This window comes from Toxorhynchites rutilus, chromosome 2 (assembly GCF_029784135.1).
Source record: "Toxorhynchites rutilus septentrionalis strain SRP chromosome 2, ASM2978413v1, whole genome shotgun sequence".
In the NCBI taxonomy this organism is placed as follows: Eukaryota; Metazoa; Arthropoda; class Insecta; order Diptera; family Culicidae; genus Toxorhynchites; species Toxorhynchites rutilus.
Window position 1 is genome coordinate 275,752,147 of NC_073745.1, and position 19,458 is coordinate 275,771,604.

A 19,458-nucleotide genomic window follows, 5' to 3' on the forward strand; every position below is an offset into this window, starting at 1 on the left:
AAATTATGAAAGAAAATTAACTTAATAAACTTTGTGCTACAAAATTCATTCGTCTCTTGACAATTGATAAATTTTTTGTTTTTGAATGGTTTTGGAATTGAACTCACGTTGGCTTGGTAATCGAACGCGTAGTCATTTGACTATGGGGACCTCTCGTCACCAATTAAATAGTTAAACTGGTGCCGTTTTGTGATTTGCCAACAACATGAAAATCACATTGAACAACATGAAAATCATTTTTCGAAATTATATTTTTCGATAATTCGTGAAACATGGATTATTTCTTTGCTTTTTTTTTGCATTCAAATTATTTGTGTTTGTGGATTTAAATGAAAACTACAGTGTGGGTTGTCCGAAAATCAATGTTCCTAATCTTATGTACATTTGCAAATCAAATAATATTACTTCGGGGATGATACTAATTCTTTGGTATTGCTTATTTAGTATTCGGCATACATTATTTCAATCGAAAGATCGAACATTGGATCAGGTAGTCGCAATGCATGCAGATTGAAGATTCGTCGTGCAAATCAAAGCTCTGAACGACGCGTAGTGCCTGAACTTTTCGTCATCATCACCACACCACGGTCATATTTTGATTTGTTCAGCTCTACTAAGGCAGCGCAATCAAAGAAAATGAACTTTGTCTGATTGCATTATTTTCTTTTATTAAATTAATATAAATGAAAATTCGCTTTTTAGCACCTTCACAGACGCTTGTTAGAGTCTGTTACAGCTACCTGAGAAACTTGTTCAGCTTTTGATAAGCTTTCGGAAAAAAATCAATAAAATGGACGAGATTCAAACTCCTGACCTTTACATCAATGATCTTCCATCGAACCATTCGCTCCGCTAGATCGCTTAAAAATGTAATACAAGATTGCCTTCTATCTTCTATTCTTCTGTGTTTTCAAACATTTCTCTGGCATATTTTTCACCACTCAGTACACATACTCGGAAATTTTACAGCAAGGTTTTAACAAGGCGTCGTGCACAAATTACGTAACGCTAAATCCGGATTTTGGACACCCCCCGCTACGTAACGCAATTTCCTATCTCTAATACACAGTAAGTAACGCAACCTGAATCCCCCTCTCCCCTTCTCCCGTTACGTAATTTGTGCACGAAGCCCAAATAATCAAGTGGACGGAACATACGTGAAGGAGAATTTTGAGCAAATTCCAGGTCAATAGATCTATAAGGCAACAACTCGAGAAGATTTCCGAAGCAGTCAAATCCAGTTGTCGCCGACAAATTTGCGATTATCTGCGAATAAATATGGTAAAACAAAACTACGGCTCATCCAAAACCGTGCAATTTGAAACCAAAAAAAACGTTTGTTTTTCGTCAAGGCAAAATTTAAACAGATTTGCATTAGCACACATCGATCAGATTTGGATGAACGGGTTACAGAAGCTAAAATTGAATTTCAAGCGAATCGCAAAATCCGATCGGAATTCAAATCTGATCGGATTCCATAGGGGTGTCTGTTCACTAGAGCAGTGTTGGATTCAAATATAGGTTGCGTAATTCATTTATAGATGGCAGCACATTCTACAGTCTTGTCAGACTGTACCACAGCAGATGAGTACTTCTCACTACAATGGATGCTGGATGAACAATACACTATTCATAAAACACTCAGATGACGCTGCTGTTCAACTCACCGTTGGCTTGGCCGTTGTACAAGCGACAGTTATTAACGATCAACTTGAAGTCATTGCGAAAGTCAGCGAACGACAGATACTCGCCGTTATCCAGTTTTTCCTCCATCTTCTGCAGATCCATTGGTCTGTAATAGCCATTATTTAGACAAAGTTTTACATTTCAATACACCAAACACTTACCTCCGGATGATGGAATAGTACCGGGGTGCGATGTCTTCCTCCACGGGATCCATGAATGGCCACGCATCATCGTGATTCTTGATAAACTCCAGCACTTTGTGCATCCCGATCTGGAGAACTTCTTCGGTTTCGGTAAAGCTAAACGACGAAATCAAAGTGGATGTGGTTGTGGTGAAACTATATATATATTGTTAAAAGCAGATTGTGCGGAATCACACGTCGATGGATGGGTTCGGAGTGTATCCGGAGTATCCAGTTTATCGCATGTGTTCATCCGATGATTAAATGTGTGCAGCAGGATGGATTTTGTACAAAATGCGGTAGTGATTGATTTGATGGCACACCGTCCATTATCCAAGTTATCCGGGGGGTTAAGTACAGTAGATTGTGTGTTTGATGGTGAGCGGACGGTGGGTACAATAATCGTGCAGATTTTACGGGATACACACACACATTTGGGCAATTTCATCACGCGGATATGGGTATGCAATGCAGGAAAGAAGAAGGGGAAAAGCTATGAGTATTTTGTTGCCTTCTTAACTCGGTGATTTTCCAGGTATTACAATCAACATACATAATAATAATAAACTAATACTGGTACAGTGTTTCAAAATGGACATGCTACAACATTGGCCCACTTTATTGGAGAATTGATTTTAATGCGAAATAATGAAATTTAGGGATTAGTTCTACGAATCAAATAAACAAACTAAAGCTATTTCAAATCTACGTTTGCCAGAAGCAACTAAAAAGTGTTCAAACAACAATACATTCCAGACTCACACTGGTGCAGCTTTGTTTTTCTTTTTCCGGCCACCGGCGTTGCCCGTGCCAGACTCTCCGCTTTTGCTTCCCGAGTTACTGCTGCTGGATGTTCTGGACGGTGTGTCTGCGAGTGGCAGAATCACCGGCCCGGTGACCGAAGACAGAGAATTGTTGGTTTGTCGCCCCGGGAGTTTGGTTGTGGTGGGCGCCATGTTGCGGTTATATTGGAGCAGTCCTTCGATTTCAGCACTGAGTGATTTGTAGGGTCTGTTTGATTTCTTCTTTGTTTTACTTTCCACAGCTGGCAGTGGCAGAGGTTGAATAGAAGTTGCCGATTGGGTATCGTTTCTCGAAGGTGAAGATGTTTTCTCGCGCGTATGACTACTAATGCCACTGCTGCTGGCAACACTGGAAGCAACTTCCGCACTGCTATTGTTTATTTGTTCACCAACACTAACACTACTATCGTTCTCTTCTTCTACCTCGTCTTCACGTTCTTCTGAACCTTGTTTTGAATTGTCCGATTCGACTACGATATCCGCGGTTGCTGTTTGCTCGGAACCTAACTCAGAGGAAGGGGAAGCTGGTGGATTAATAACGGATGCAGAATGTTTAGCATGCGAATGCTTGCTAGAAGCAGTATATGCGATTAGGTTTTCGCTCTCTTTTGGCTGAAAAATAAAATCACTCGTGAGCGGTTCTGGTGAGCTTGCATAGGTTGATACTATACTTGTGACCGAGTTCGAACGCGATCTGAAATATTGCAAAAATGTGTAAACAGAAACAAGGATTAACAAGGGCATCCATTGGTAAGTATTATCGGGTAAACTAATGAGAGGAAGCGCAATGAAAATGAAACGAATGGAATGAAAACAGAATCATGTTCAAACGTTGTTATTAACAAGAAATAAGTGATAATGAAATGATGAATTCAAACATCATGCATACATACAGCAACTAACGATAGAAGAAACAAAATAACATCTATTCAATCACAAGCTAGCTCCTCTATCTCTGTTAAAACAGACGTGTGGTCTGGCTTTTTGAAGCAAAATTTTGCGTTATGCTCGGAATATACAGAGAGTCAGATGAGCGAGTGTAATTGTGTGATTGATTGCCGGTAGTTGTATGTTATTTTCTATGTCGTTTTGCTCTTCTCTTGCTCGTTTTTTTTCTATTTGATTGCATAGGATGGCTTAATATCTTTTGGCTTCTAACCGTCGTTCGGCGCGCTTAGCTCTCTCTTCAGATAACTTTAGCTTGGTCAGAACCGGCGCACGCCTTTCTTTCTGCTGAACTTTTTGTGCTTCCTCGCGATAGAGCTCCGCTAAGCGTCGCTCCTCGTATACTTTTATGCGCGAGGAAGTACGACGTTCCAGGAGTCTGCAATGACATGAATAATACTTAGTTATAAAGAGCACGATGAAAGCAACTATGCTGTTGATCCATACTTATTCCTGCGCTCACGCTCCTTGTCGCGGAAGATCTTCGGAATGTTCGGCAAAAAGTTCTCCGCCAGCTGCTGGTACAAGGCACGTTCGATTTCGCTCTTGGAGCGATGAAATTTTGCCGCCAAATTATTCCAGTCCTCCTCGGTGAAACAGATGACTTGCCACACTGACCGTTTGGACGATTTATTACCCTTTCCGATTGGAGTTTCGTAATCTTCCCGGTAGAGACGGGTGCCAAAAAAGTACCAATAGGCGGACCCTTTACTGTCGTAGCTGTTAGTTGAGAGTTGCATTAATTAAGCGAATTATTTCGCCTAAAAAGGATACTATGACACATACCCCAACGGTTCGACCCGCAAACTGTCCGCTTCCAGATTAGCGAAGCTGTTGTAAACGTCAACTGAGTCCAGACGAAAGTCACAAAGATACTTTAAAATTAAGATTTTGGTGCGCAGCGGTAGCTTCTCGAAGTCGGTGTCGGTGTTGAACGGATTATCGATGTTATATACCTATGTGAATGTAATTGAGGTAAATGATAGGATGAAATTATTCCCCGAATGAAAATTCCTGCTTACCTGACATTTCTGACGAAAGAGACGTCTCAAGAACATTTGATAGTTACTCGGGCTTATGTGAGATGCGATCTGGCTAAGCGCGTCGCAACCCTTGAGAAGTGCTACTATGAGATCCGGCAGAAGACGAGCGTTGTAAACTTTTAAGTCGACTTCACTATCGGTGTCGGCATCGGTAAGGAGAGCTTCCTCGAGATCCTGGAATGGTTACGCGTAAATATTAGTGAAAGCATCAACAATCGATATAGTATTGGGAATGGTTTGAAAAAAGTTTATAGCTGTTCATATTTTATGTGTGTTGATCGAGTTGCAACATTGATGACGTCGAAATAAAATGCGTTTTAGAGACATAGAACTTTAAATAGAACATAGATAAATGGTGTTAATTGCAATTAGTTTAGCTACAATCGAAGAATAATTCTTTTTGAATATGATTTACGAGGTTATGTTTACGTTTTCTCGAGGTCTGCTAAGTAGGCCTCCGTGGCGGTGATGACCCCTTCATTCGACTCAAATTTCTGCCCGGCTAGTGACTTTTTCTTTTGACGTAGAACTACGTCTTTCATTAAGGGTGCCAAATCAGAAAACAGGTTACGTTTTTATGAAATAAAGTTAACGATAATAACTATTTTTGCCACGAACGGATTTTGGCGATTTACATACCAAACGAATCGGAAATTCCCTAAGATTTGTTTGATATGCTATACATTACAATCCCATAGTCTGTATATGGTTTAAATTGATGAAAATTGGAAGCATTCCCATTTTCTCATACATTTGTTCTGTCCATTTGTGTGCTTTCCTGAACAGAGCTGTCAATAACGAGCAACTTATCGACGAGCAACGAAGGGGAAATCGTAAGATGTAAAGTCTCCGTGAACAAAGGAAAAAGAAGAAGAACGAAGCTAGGCTATCGTCAGCTCACCAAGAAAATAAATGTTCTGGAATTTTGTCAGTGATTTGGTTTCGCATGACGGTAGGAAAACTCTCTCCATAAAGGATGACAGCTAAGCTAATCTAGACTGACACTATTAATAGAAAGGGCTTCTGTTGAGAAGAGCGCAAAAAGGAGATAAGTGTTTTTTTTATCTGTATTATAGTGATTTTCAACTCATTTGGCTGGTTCGTCACTTTTTACTTCCATTTTTAGAAGAATGTCGGGAGTGAGAATTGAACTCGTGACCTTTAGCGTGAGAGGCATGGATGTTACCACTACGCCAGATCGCCTCCAGGAGATAAGTGTGTGTATATTTAGTATGTGCATCTTCGCTACGCTGAAATCTCATTTGTATCTGCTCCCATGTGCATTGGCCCTGTAACGATGCAACAATCGCCTAATTTTTGTATGCTATGATTGACGATTGTTTGGTGTTACAAATTATGATAAATATTAACAAGGAGGGGAGAAAGCGGGAGGGAAATATTTACGCTAGGGTATTAGTAATGAATCTCTGCTGAGGCAAATATTCAGCCTTTTTCCAAGCAGTTCACATTGTTTGTTTTCTGTCATCAATGCATTGAACTGGCGCTATGGTGAAGCAGGTGTTACGTTGTGCACCAAAAAAATATTTGGGGAAAACCAAGTTATTCAATGAGTTATATTCAGTTATTAATTCATTTGGGCTCGCATGCCGCTCGCAAAACTGCTTTCAACTAGGATTGCATTTGCGCTATTCTTAATCATAATGGAGCAGTGCTATTCTTTTCGAGGTTGTTGAGATTAACATATAGGTTTATTTCGTTTATTTAGTTACCAAGAAAGTAATTGTCGTTCTGAAATTTTGTATGTGATTTGGTTTCGCTTGCCAGTAGCAAAACTTCCTCAACTAAGGATGACAGCTGCGCTCATCTCGAGTGTGTATTGTTCTACGAGCACAAGAATGCATCATTAAACAATTTTCGTCAAATGATTCTACAATAAAAAAAACATCTCAGGGCGATCAAACTGGTAGAATGGCAATTTCAAAATTTTCGTAGCATTATAAAATAATATCCGCAGTTATATTCAAGCGACTTGAATTTAACCACAGCTTAGTTCTACGTCAACAATGCGGTCGTGTCTTGAACGCAACCTCCTATATTTTTGTCATATTTTTTTCAACTTGTAGATGGTTATAATTATTCAGGGATCAATCAACAATTACATAACGCGAATATTTTAATTTTTGCAACACGCCACCACCCACTCCCCTCCAATTTAAATATGAATGAAATAAAAAGAACATATATAGGGGCAGTGGGGACAAAATGGCCACCTGCTTATTTGATGTTAAAACTATTGACTATAGCTGCCATATTGATGATCACCTTAAGTTCGATGAGTTTCATGTCTTTAGAGTCACCCAGAGGCGTCTCGTCCGCCTGTTCAAACTGTTCATAAGACAGGTAGACAATCTCAGAATAAAATGTATATTATTTCACCACTCGGCCACGGGTGCACTAGTACGGCTCTAAGCACTGCTTTGATCATGCTCGTTATATTGCCGAAACATGTTTCGGTCATATTCCGGAACCAGTTTACCGATTCCAGCCATTTTCATTGAGAATATAAAGGATCATCATATTTTTCGTTTGCTGAACCTAAATTGGTTTAAGGAAAGACTAGAAAACAAGAAAACAGGATTTCAAAAAAAAAACGTTCGTTATTGGCACATGTGCCAAAATCGAACGGGGTCTGTAGATGGAAACACGTGGTCGTGACCAACATTCTATTTATCTTAGAAAATAAATGACAAAATTTTTTTTTTAACCCCCAATAATAAATTATATATTCTTTACGGTTTTCCTTTTTTTGGAAATCACAAAACAAACGCTTAAAAAACACCCTCTATACGATTTATACGTTCTTAATACAGTACACATTCACAACTGGGCGAAAAGGGAAGACCAGTTATCGACATTCGCGTTTTAACTAGTTCGACCTGTTAAACGTCAAATAAAAACGAGGGAAACTTCAATGAATTGCTTGATTCGCGTTTATCATGAAATTGGGTAAACAAAAGGATTCCAATGGATGTTGACGCATTGAGTGCGACAACAAGTATGAAATATAATTTGAGAAATTGTGTTTCTGTAATTGATTCAATGTTTTTGTTATGCGAAAATAATGTCAATTTTCATAACATTTCGCCCAGTTAAAAAGCAGACCTGTTAAACCAGGACCAGTTAGCGAACGATTACTGTATCTATATTGAAAGACTGACGACGACGTGTATCTAGTTTCATTAGATTGTTCTTTACATTAAGGTGACTAGCGGACATCGGAGATATTCCGGAATTCCTGGGGGTATGTAAAATGGTGCCTTTCGTTTTTCGTGTTAAAGTGGTTAAAATATTCTGACTCTTCATGAGCACTAGCCTTTTTATAATCCATTCTCTCTCAAAATAATAATAACAATTAATATTTCGCCATTCATCAATAAGTAAAGTGGCTGGTATCGATTAGAAACGTTCCACAGAAATCCTGCGAAAAAATCGCCACAATACTATCAAACCAAAGAAATCATTCCCAACGCTTCGATGCACAGAGAGCGGGTAAAAAATAGTCGATCCACTTACCTCGATGTCGAAATCCGGCAACTGAAAAGAGCTACTAAACAACGAACAGAAGTGTGCAATGCAGGGCACCTCCCACCATGATTGGATATCTATAAAATTCATGAATAACAACACGTTTTCTGATCAGTTTCCGCTCCTTGTTCTTGTTGATATTCGTGTTCGAAAGGTAATTTTTCCGGTGGAAGATGGTATATTTTGTGGCTTCCTCGGAGGGGATAATGTTGTGGGTGTAGTGGGATGATCGGTGGTGGGTGTGGCACTTTTGTCTTGTCGAGGGTGTTGTTTAGTGACGAAAGCGAAACAAAACAAAACTGATAACAAATTGTTCACAACTGATTTTTGGCACAATCAGTTGCGTCTCTCAGGTCAGTGGGTGGTGAAGCTACCTCACCCTTAGTCCGGAAGGTGGTGGTGGCGATTGGCGTAGTTTCGCGGACACCCGGCTGAATTTTGATCCAAAACCAATGGAGTGGGGTGTGTTGACAGGAAAGTGCCATAAAACGAAAAAAAAGGGAAATAAAATCAGAACACAATATAAATACAACGAAACAGATCAATACAATTTTTAATTGACAGGCATGTTTTCCATTGACATGTTACGGATAGATAATAAATTCAAATTCGATTAGGTATTATAAATGGTTAACAAATGGGTAGAAAAATAAATACCATAAACACAGAATTCATCTCGCGTTAAAACGATTTTGGTGTGAATGCGTATGCGAATGCATACATTGTGCTGTGCATGTGATTGAAAAGCTGGCATCATGTAACACTTCAAGATTTTCAACATTTAAGGCACTGATGGCATATCTAAGAAAAGTTTAGAGATTTTCAGAATTACAAACTTTATCGAAAACTAATTAAACAACATTTAACATTGTCCAGGAATATGGCCGCCCACAAAATCAATACTTTAGCTTAGTCAACTCGTATGTAATCTTCTCTGTTTTCTGCCAGTTTCTAACTGTTTACAGTAAACAGCGAACGTATTAGAAAAGAGAAAATTTTCACCCCATTTAATATGGTAAAATAGCATTCGAACGACGGTCAACACCGAGTCACACCAACATCGTCAACGGAATCTGTGTAAAATAAATTAAAACATAAATACAAACAGCGGACCGAAGAGAGCCGGACAGCTCCGCAAAGAAAACGCGCGCATTTATTAATCCAATGAGAACATCACTGCGATACGACGGATGGGATGACGAGTGTAATATAAACGTACTACCAAAACTCCACCCGCGACAGGATGACAAAAATCCCGCAAGCTCAAGGACAACGGGAGGAAAACACCAACCAGCTGTTACTAACAGGAGGAAGATTGCTTCTCTTCCAGAGATAGGACGGAAGTGTTTGAGTGTATGTGTGCGGGAAGTTAATCATTAGGCTTCGACTTGATGACAAATTTAGCAAGTTTTCGTTTAATGACTTACCGATTAGTCCAATGAAAGTGGAAAACATGCCCTTCAATTCTTAAAGGAAATAGATTCCTGGCTGCCTATCCAATGCAGCGAGTAGGAATGCTTGCAGACCTGTCTTCGGCTTCCTACTATTTGTGTTGATATTACGTCTGCTGCTGCTGCAAATAAATACAAAAGCAAAACAATTCTTTGTCAGTGAGAAACATCGCTGAACAAGTGACGGCTCAGTGTTGCCAAAATTTCAGAATATTTTCTGTGAGATATGTGAATACTCTTTAAAACCTTAATTTCTGTTCATCGGGAATTACTGAGAAAAGTTCAAAATTAAAATTGTCTGATTTCGTGTTACGTGATCCCGCTGTTATTTGGGAGTAAAATTTAAATCTATACGAAGAGAATACTTCAGAATTATGAATGTTTAGGTATAACAAAGTTCACTCCAAGATTTTTCTTTTTTTTAAACAATTGATTTGCTCAGTTTGTAGAAACGGTTCAAATATTTTTTTTTGTTGATCTAGTTCAGAGATTTCCAAATGGTGCTCCACGAAGCACCAAGTATTCAACTTGCCCTCAGCCTTCAACTGCATCCAAAACAAAGGATTTCTAATCGGTTGTCAAAGGGGAAATGGTCAAGAGATACCATATAGGTGAATTAACCTACATTCTCAGTGGAACATTTGCCATCTCTATGTTGGGAATGTGATTCTAAAAAGGTCAATATTGTGAGGTCTCGTTGCCATTCCCGACGAACTTCTGAGTCAGTTTTGCCAACCGGAAGATATCATTTTGGATTTCGAAATGACCTCAGAAGTCATTGCTCGACATCCACTGGTCGAGCCTGTTCCAAAAACTAGCGTCATTTTTATTAATATTCAGTTGAGATTTCGTATGTCAAATAACATGCGTTGAATGAATTCTGAATGGCAAGCTCTAGGATACGCGTAACCAAAGTGGAGATCGGAAGAATTTTTTTTGAGAATCGTATTGACCTACGAAAGTTGAATATTTTTTTTAAGGTAATTTTGGCATCCAAAATACCGACTTCCGGTAACCTAAAAAAAACCGTAAGCTTAACGGAAATCACCATGAAGTTCTAACGATAGTTTTTTTTCGGAATCTTTCGATAAGGTATCTTTGAGGCGATTTTGGAATCTAAAAAAAATTCCAATTAGCCAAACCGAACAAGATATTTTTCGGAAATGAATGATGGAAATGGCGACCATCGGTTGACTAATCTGAACCAACTTCTTGAATGGCGTTTCATGAGGAACATTTGTTCAACTTAGCTATCACTTGCGTCTTTATTAGTACTAAGTTGAGATTTTTTATGCCAATGCTAGTCGGAAATGGCCGTGTAATCATACAAAGTTAGTTTCTCGGAATCGTCTCAACCAGCAATTTCATGCCATGTAGCATGGCATTCTAATTTATGTGACAGGCACAATGGTACATAGAATGCCCAAGGAAGATAAAATTAGAAAAAAAACAAACCGGAATCCAACTTGGTAATAGCGTGCCTTTACCGATTAGGCTATGAATGATGCGTGGGTTTTAATTGAAGGCTAAACACTTTTCCGACACCTCCAGAACATAAAACCTAGGTAGCCTTATTTTAATTTTAACCTCGATTAAACGAAGAATCAAACTTTTATGTTAATTACAGAGCGTTAGAAAAGGTAATCTATATGAATAAAAATGGAAGACCAAATCTGTTCGTAAGAGGAAAACTCGAAGAAGGGATGGTCCGAGTGTAGCCTTCTTTATTTTGTAGTATTCGTTACCGTAGATCAATATAGCGGAGAGAAAATCGGAAAATTTTCGGAAAACATTGCAGCAAGTTCGGAAAATTCGGTAAATTGAATACCCTCTTCTTGGATGGCACTAACATTCCCAGTGGAACCTTTGCCTTCTCAAAATAGGTATTACTTGCGTCAATTTTATAAGTACTTAGTTGAGATTTCTATGCCGAATAATACGCCTTGAATGTATTCTGGAGTGGCAAGCTCTAGAATACGCGTGCTAGTCGGAAGAAATTTCTTTGCCACTCGGCCACGGGCCACATGTGTTGCTAATCGCAAAATCCGAGGAAGGAAAGGACCCTTTTAAGCCGTCTTCATTTTGTTGTATTCGTTGTATTCTGCCCATAGAACAATGTTACGATGAGAAAAGGTTTACAAATTTGTTCTAAAGAGCTCATATTAAAACAACCATTTTGAGCGGGACGAAGTTCGCTGGGTCAGCTAGTTAGAAATAGTTTCCTTATTTTCCCAAGTACCCATTAATTTCCGCCGATACCCTTGATAGAGATCACGGTTCAATAATTGTCTTGAAAAACATCAATGCGCTTCAATGAAAGAAAATTTTTGTTTATATTACACGATTTGTTCAAAATTACACCTTTTTATACGGACGCACAAAATACTGGGAGTGAAACTAGGAGTGGGTTATATTTATTATATAACCGCAAAATAGACGTAGGACTACCGTTGGTTCATTTGTTTGAAGTTGCATCTGAATCAAATCTCAATAGGCCGTATGAATAAAAACAAAATTCACCTTTACTTTACTTCATTCGAGCAGTGAGATTAAGTTTTTACTACGTTTGGTATGAATAAAAGAAACAACAAAGTATTTACTTTTCGAAAATGGATGTTTAGCTGATTTCGTATGAATAAAACAGCATTCATCAAGTATTTACATCGTTATTATCAAGTTTGCTCATGAGCATACTGTGGATCTGAAAACACTATTATTCGTTTTAATGTCATATCCGATTTATGTTTAATGCTTCTATCTTGCGCTTGAAGTTAAACAAGTTAACGATCCGCATTGATGGCATTGAGCTTCGTTTACTAGTTTAGGGGAGCGTAAAAAAATTTATTGATTTTCAGGCGGAATGAACGTTTTAAAAATTTAAATTATGAATGAAAAATAACCTTTCCGTACCAAATTGGCATTCTGTTTAAATGAAAAACACTTTTGTTTGCAGGTGGTGAAAAAATCTTGTACGAATATTGTTTTTGAAGACAACTTTATATTATAATGAAAAGTTTCAGTAATGATGTTGGAAATGTATAGACAAAGGGTTAAATAAAAGGTGTTTTAAGTGATTAAATAACATGATGTGAACATTTTCATTCAAATTTTAACATTTGAAAACTGACTTCGTGTCTTCTAATATGATAGGTATTACACTAACGAGATATGGACCCAAACTATGGTCTCTAATTGAAAGTCGCCACCAGACGTCGACACTATTCCTTTTTCATCGCGAATTCACGCTTTGTCCAAAAAAAAAAACGGTTTGAAACGAAACCTAAACAATCCGTTGATAGATGTTTGACAAAGTAAAAACTATGTTCGAATTCGAAAATCAAATTAGTAAAGTAAACTTTTATTCATACGGATTCAAGTAAATACTAGGAAAGTTTACTTTACTTGGAAACGGGCAGAATAAGTAAATACTTTTTTTTATTCATACGACCTAATGAATGAATTGATGAATATTTTTAAAGATTGCTGAAACTTTTTGTTGTTGGTGTATGAATTGATGAAAATAAGTATGAAATTGTTATTAACATGAAATTAAACTATTCCGAACTTGTTGGTGGTCCTGAAAAAAAAACCGTTGGCTTTGGAAAAAACAAGAGAAACTAATTCGTTTGGATACGATTGTATCACTGGTACACCTTGCCGATTACGCAAATGGATGCGTATGTTCCTTCGCTCAAGCGCATTTAAAAGCGGATATTTTGTCATGACCACTCTATTCTAGAGATGTGCCATCCGCTCATGAGCTGTTCCGAAGAATCGACTCTTTGAAGTGAGTTGACGCGGAACAGCTCGCAAAAAAAATCAAACAGCTCTTCAGCTCACTTTGATGATGATGAAGGAGAGAAAAGAGCTGTAGAATTGAAGAGAGTGTGTGAGCTGTAAGATTCAAATGAACTGACCGTCTCTCGCTCTTCGTGTTAAGACATCAGTTTAGTTTCATTTGTCCCTCGTCTTTTCAACTGTTATATTCGCGTTGACGGCATTGAGCTTTGTTTACCAGTTTAGGGGGCGCCAAAAATAATAATTGGCTCTCAGGCAGAATGAACACGTTTTTAAAATTCAAATTATTAATGAAAATTAACTTCTGTGTATCAAATGAGTATTCTATTTCAATGAAAAACACTTTGTTTGCAGGCGGTGCAAAAATCTCATAAGATTTTTTTTTTTTTGAAGAAAACTTTCTATTGTAATGTAAAGCCTCAGTAAAAATGTCGGAAATGTTGTACTCGCCGAATCTGTTGTAAATAATAGTCTGGAATACGTGTTTCAAGTAATTAATAATATGGTGTGAAAAATTTCATTTGAATTTTAACATTTTCAAACTGGCTTCGTGGCTATCGAGTTTGGGACCCAAATTGAAAGTCGGCACTGACAACTGAGCTGAAGAGCTGTTCATAAAGAACAGCTCATTTAGATGAGCTGATATGATCAGAGCTGTTCATCATGATGAGCTGATTTGCACACCTCTACTCTATTCGAAAGCAAAATAAAAACTGAATGGATTTTCAAGCTGACATCCGGTTATATACAGATTTTTGTGATTTTAATAGCTCGCTTTGAAAGCAATTTTTGAACGTTTTGAGCATTTTATCTTTTGAATAAAGGTGTTATCATACCATTTCGTTCAGTTGGTTAGGATGTATTTTACGCTAAAAATATTGTTCCGGCGTGACGCTTTAAACTTACACCCCAGTATAGAAATGAAAGACAGAATGTTACTATTTCTAACACACATTACGCAACGCAACCTAGAAAAACTTTGTTGTCTCAACGTAGTATTATTTGCGTCATTATTAGCATTTCGTTGAGGTTTCTGTCCCAAACACGCCTTGGGTGTATTCTGAATGGCAACATCTAGAATACGTGTGACCACAGCGCCAATTGGGAGAAAGTTCTTTGACGAAACATCCCCTGATCAGGTTGTATGTTATAATTCTCAGGCACCTTTTGACCTCACATATTGATGTGTATGTGAATTATACTGTATCCATATAAAAATGTTATCTATCGACACTTGAATAATTGGGAGTTGTATTCTCTCAGCTGAAGAGAAATCCGCGAAATGAGTGAAAAGAATGCGGTCTTTCACATGTATGTTTTTCCCGATTATAATAATTTCACATTCCTCCCAAAGGTTCATTTGACACCTTACATGATTATAACTAATCCACACTCAGAAAACATACGCCTCCATTGAATCCGCAGGTATAACTGCCGGTTGCGCATTTTTATCAGTGGACTATTGAAAACAAATTATCAACCATTCTCATCATAGCCTACACAAAATACATGCTACTTGACTATGAAACTCATCGATTTCGATACCACGTTTCAATTCCTGAACAATCGCTTGAACGTTGATTTCACGTACTGAATATTTGGCAACACTGACCATCTCACTAGCACAGTCGTACACTACACACGAACGGGTAAACATTCTCAAGCAACACAATTTGACAGACGGGAAGGGGATAAAAACATTAGCGCCAATTCTTCTAACATTTCCCTATGCCGATGTTCTTCAGCTGTAGATGTTTCCTTCCTTTTGCATCGTCGTAGCCTCTAACGTTGTGTGCAAGCATAGATTATTTCCTCGCTCTCCTGTTTCACCCGCTGAGTTCGATTTTTTTAATTGCACCTCCTCACAACTCAACACTGATTGGTCGCTCTTCTGCTATGCAGGTTGAGAAAATGAAACACAAACACAGTTCCTTCCTCGTCACCCGGAAAAGGACATTACATCTGGACGAACGGCCCGTAATGAGGGATTAGTTTTTGATCGCACCGCGCGGAGCCAGGATGTGGGTAGGAAGAAAACAAAATTTCTCTCCTTTTGGCGTTCGCTTCACAGATACACAAACAGATTTTCCTACGCCGTGAAGATTTCTCCTCGCGGTGTCAGTTTCGATCCAGAAGGCACAATCAACATCATCAGCAGAATGTCAAAATGGAGAAATTTTTCGCTTTGGAAATCGGCAGTTGCACACAAAATTCCTTCACTCCCGAAATCGATAGATTAAAAAAAGTGAAACGCAATAGTAAATCACCAAACATGTTCACCTTCTACTGCTGCTCTGAATTTCCCGATATCCTTTCCGTCGGGCAACGCTCCAGGGAGAAGGAACAAATACTCCTGCTGCTCCAGTGTTTCTTCCTTTATTCCAAGTTGTACGAAGGAAAATTTCACAAGAGGATCACCCAAAACACAGCTACATTCAAATAAAAAAAATAACACTACACTGTCATTTCTTCCTCCTCCACTTGGTAGAGACTGCTTCTCGTCGAAGAAACGCGTTTCGCACGGTCAAAACTCAGGACCAAATTCCGATCCCTTTCCGTCGAAACGTTCTTTTTCCGCACAAATACGCCACGTTTTTACACCTCCCGCGGCCAGGCACAATTTTTCCACAAACAATCGGCTCGACAACAGCGTTTCGGGAACGGAAAATATGCAAAATTCGTTTCGCTGATGGAGAAAAATGGTTGCCTCTTTTTCCGCTGCTTGGTACGACTGTGTGAGCTCTCCTGGTACACTCCTCGCGAACGAACGGACACTACTTTGACCCCCCGACTAGGCGATCAACGTTGACTGACGCGAGAAGACACAACGCGCCCGCTGGTATGTGTGTTTCGAACTGTCATATTTTACCTGCGAGCCGTTTCAGTATCAATAGTTGTAAGAAGGTTTGGCAATCGTGGCATGTATTCACAGGGCTCCTGACAGTATGACGTCATTTCGTACAGACTTATTTTGGGAATGTTGAACGAAAATCCAAGACGGGTCTATGGTACTAGGTGAGGCCGTTTCGTCACTAAGTTGGTAGGGGAGCGGTATATGAAAACAGCACGGAAGAAAGTAGAAGGGGAATTATTTGCTTGTAGCGTGAAAGAGACAGACTGATCACGAGCGAGCTTCGGCAATAGCGTATTGTGTTTTGTTTACAAACAAAACGCAGTAGACTTCCAAGATGGCTGAAGAGTGGTTTTAGCAAGTTGGCCCACCTTAGTATATACTTCTAGGCGCCTTGCGAAAATCTATGGAGCATATGAAGGAATGACGTTTGTTTACTTATTGTGTACACTAACACAGCTGAAGATGATATTCTTTCCAAACCTGCAGAAAATACTGTACGCAGCGCGGTCACTTCTGAAATTGATTTGTTTCCAAGTGTTGACGTTTTGAGGCGTTGCTTTGTTCGAGGGGCTTTTGTTTTGATTGTGTAGCTCGGGTGTTTTCATCGTTTGACGACTAGATGGAGATTTATGGATATCTTCCTGCCTATTGGCGATCTAACGTACAAATCTACACCTAGGCGGCACTGCGGTGAAAGTGATGATGGTTTTAAATTTTGCCATGTGAGCTTATGGAAGGTTTGTAGTTCTTTCCATAAATTACAATGTTATAGTCATAAAAGATTATTTGATTGCGATGAGTTTGTAAGAAATTTTATTCTGCGCAATTTTATATATAACATGTTATTTATTTACCTCTTTCAGTAGTGAAAACTATAAAAATGTTGACAATGGTTGAATTAAAGAAGGAAATTCGAGAGCATAATCAAAAACAAGTAGAAAAATGCACGATCCCTGCATGTGAGAACTACCTTGGAAAGCCCGGAAGTAAAATATACGTGATTTGTTTTTGAGTTTTAGGTTACATTAGCATCATTTTCTTAGTTCAAAAACAAAATCCAGATGTCTCACCGATCGTTTACGTTTTGCGTTAGATCGCCAATTGACGAATTTACGTTGGATTTACAACCAGATGGCGCAGCGAGTAAAATGAGGATGTTTCGTTTTTTGGTATGAAATTCGTTCAAATTTTCTAGAAAAATCAGAATTTATCTTCAAATTTCCCGGTTTCATGTATTCTTTCCACGCTGAAAAGGTTAGAAAATCATCATTTTACAATGTGCTATGTATATTACGAGGAATGGCTTGTTATAAGTATTGAAACTTGAATTTTTTTCAACTATGTAAACGATGAATAGGGTGTTTTGCGCTAAAAATACTACAAATTCTTCTCGTATCGGCCGTTACATAATCAATGATATCAGCCAATTTGATGTGATATCGATTTCATCGCAGTTATCCATAGTATCAATAACCGGTATGCATTATCAAACTTAAAATTTTCGAAGATTATCTATGACTTTGGTCAAATCGCGTGTTGAAACCATCGTAAATATACAAAACTCCAACTTTCTTACCATATACTGACGACATTCAATGGCTGAAATGAATCTAAATTGAAATAAAATAAATAATCACCACCGAATCTTGCTTTTCAGTGCGTAAAATAAACATGTACCCTCACTTTTGTGGTTCTGAGATCTAATGTAGATGTCGCCTGAGCTGATTCAGCTTTGCGTAAATTCGTCATTTGACTCGAACGTACAAATCTACACCTAGGCAGCGCTACGGTGAAAGTGATGATGGTTTTAAGTTTTGCAATGTGAGTTTATGGAAGGTTTGTAGTTTTTTCTATAAATAACAATATTATAATCATAAAAGATTATTTGATTGCGATGAGTGTGGAAGAAATTTAATTCTGCGCTATTTCATGTATAACATGTTGTTTTCTTACCTCTTTCATTTGTGAAGACTGTATAAATATTGACAATGGTTGATTCAAAGAAGGAAATTCGAGAGCACAATCGAATACAAGTTGAAAAATGCATGGTTCCTGCATGTGAGAACTACCTTGGAAAGCCCGGAAGTAAAATATACGTGATTTATTTTTGAGTTTTAGGTTACATTATCATAATTTTCTTAGTTGAAAAACAAAATCCAGATGTCTCACTGATCGCCAATTGGCGATCTAACGCAAAGCTCGTTGCGCCATCTGTGTTTAATTTTTTTAACCGAATCCGTCAATTACCTTTAAACAGAGTGTTCATAAATCTTTCGCCCACTTTTTTTTTCGGAAAAATCCACGTTTTTTGGAATGGAGAGCATATTACCAAGTAAGAAAAAGCAAAAGTTATATCATGTATCTTATAACAGAGTCGAACAATTTTTTTTTGCTACCAAATCCGCAGATCAAAATGAGGACATCACAGTCGAAGATATTTTGGATTACGTAGAGGTACAAATCGATGGATTACGATCTAACGTACAAATCTACACCTAGGCGGCGCTGCGGTGAAAGTGATGATGGTTTTAAATTTTGCCATGTGAGCTTATGGAAGGTTTGTAGCTTCTTCCATAAATTACAATGTTATAATCATAAAAGATTATTTGATTGCGATGAGTTTGTAAGAAATTTAATTCTGCGCAATTTTATATATAACATGTTATTTATTTACCTTTTTCAGTAGTGAAAACTATAAAAATGTTGACAATGGTTGAATTAAAGAAGGAAATTCGAGAGCACAATCAAACACAAGTAGAAAAATGCACGATACCTGCATGTGAGAACTACCTAGGAAAGCCCGGAAGTAAAATATACGTGACTTGTTTTTGAGTTTTAGGTTATATTAGCATCATTTTCTTAATTCAAAAACAAAATCCAGATGTCTCACCGATCGTTTACGTTTTGCGTTAGATCGCCAATAGGAGAGAAACTTGCCGTGTTTGTAGCAAATGATATAATTTTTATCGATTGGAGGAGTAATAAGAGCAACATGCTATCCATTGAAGCGTATGTAAAGTAGACATTTAACCCCGGAAACACCCTCCACAAAATTAACTCAAAAATTGTAGGAAGCACTTACGACTGGATACTGCTTTGTTCCAAATAAATGCAAACATATTATTACATGCCTGCTACATATGGAACGGT

General features: G+C 38.1%; 1 protein-coding gene across 4 annotated transcripts in view; it reads right to left on the reverse strand.

The window, feature by feature from the left end:
- LOC129764197 (uncharacterized) overlaps positions 1-16,265 on the reverse strand; it is a 34,790-nt gene extending 18,525 nt beyond the window's left edge. Inside the window, exons 1-10 of one of the 4 annotated variants that reach the window (XM_055763050.1) lie at positions 15,735-16,265; positions 9,633-9,775; positions 8,194-8,282; positions 4,639-4,833; positions 4,403-4,572; positions 4,064-4,336; positions 3,831-3,995; positions 2,631-3,365; positions 1,848-2,024; positions 1,668-1,792 (exon numbers count right to left, since the gene is read on the reverse strand). In XM_055763050.1, the coding sequence (XP_055619025.1) occupies positions 1,668-1,792; positions 1,848-2,024; positions 2,631-3,365; positions 3,831-3,995; positions 4,064-4,336; positions 4,403-4,572; positions 4,639-4,833; positions 8,194-8,282; positions 9,633-9,660 (1,957 nt within the window). In that variant the 5' untranslated portion in view covers positions 9,661-9,775; positions 15,735-16,265. Of the gene's footprint in view, positions 1-1,667; positions 1,793-1,847; positions 2,025-2,630; positions 3,366-3,830; positions 3,996-4,063; positions 4,337-4,402; positions 4,573-4,638; positions 4,834-8,193; positions 8,637-9,632; positions 9,779-15,734 lie in introns of those variants that run through there. The other 3 variants (XM_055763052.1, XM_055763049.1, XM_055763051.1) reach the window with 3 other exon arrangements.
- Positions 16,266-19,458: the final 3,193 nt, after the last annotated feature.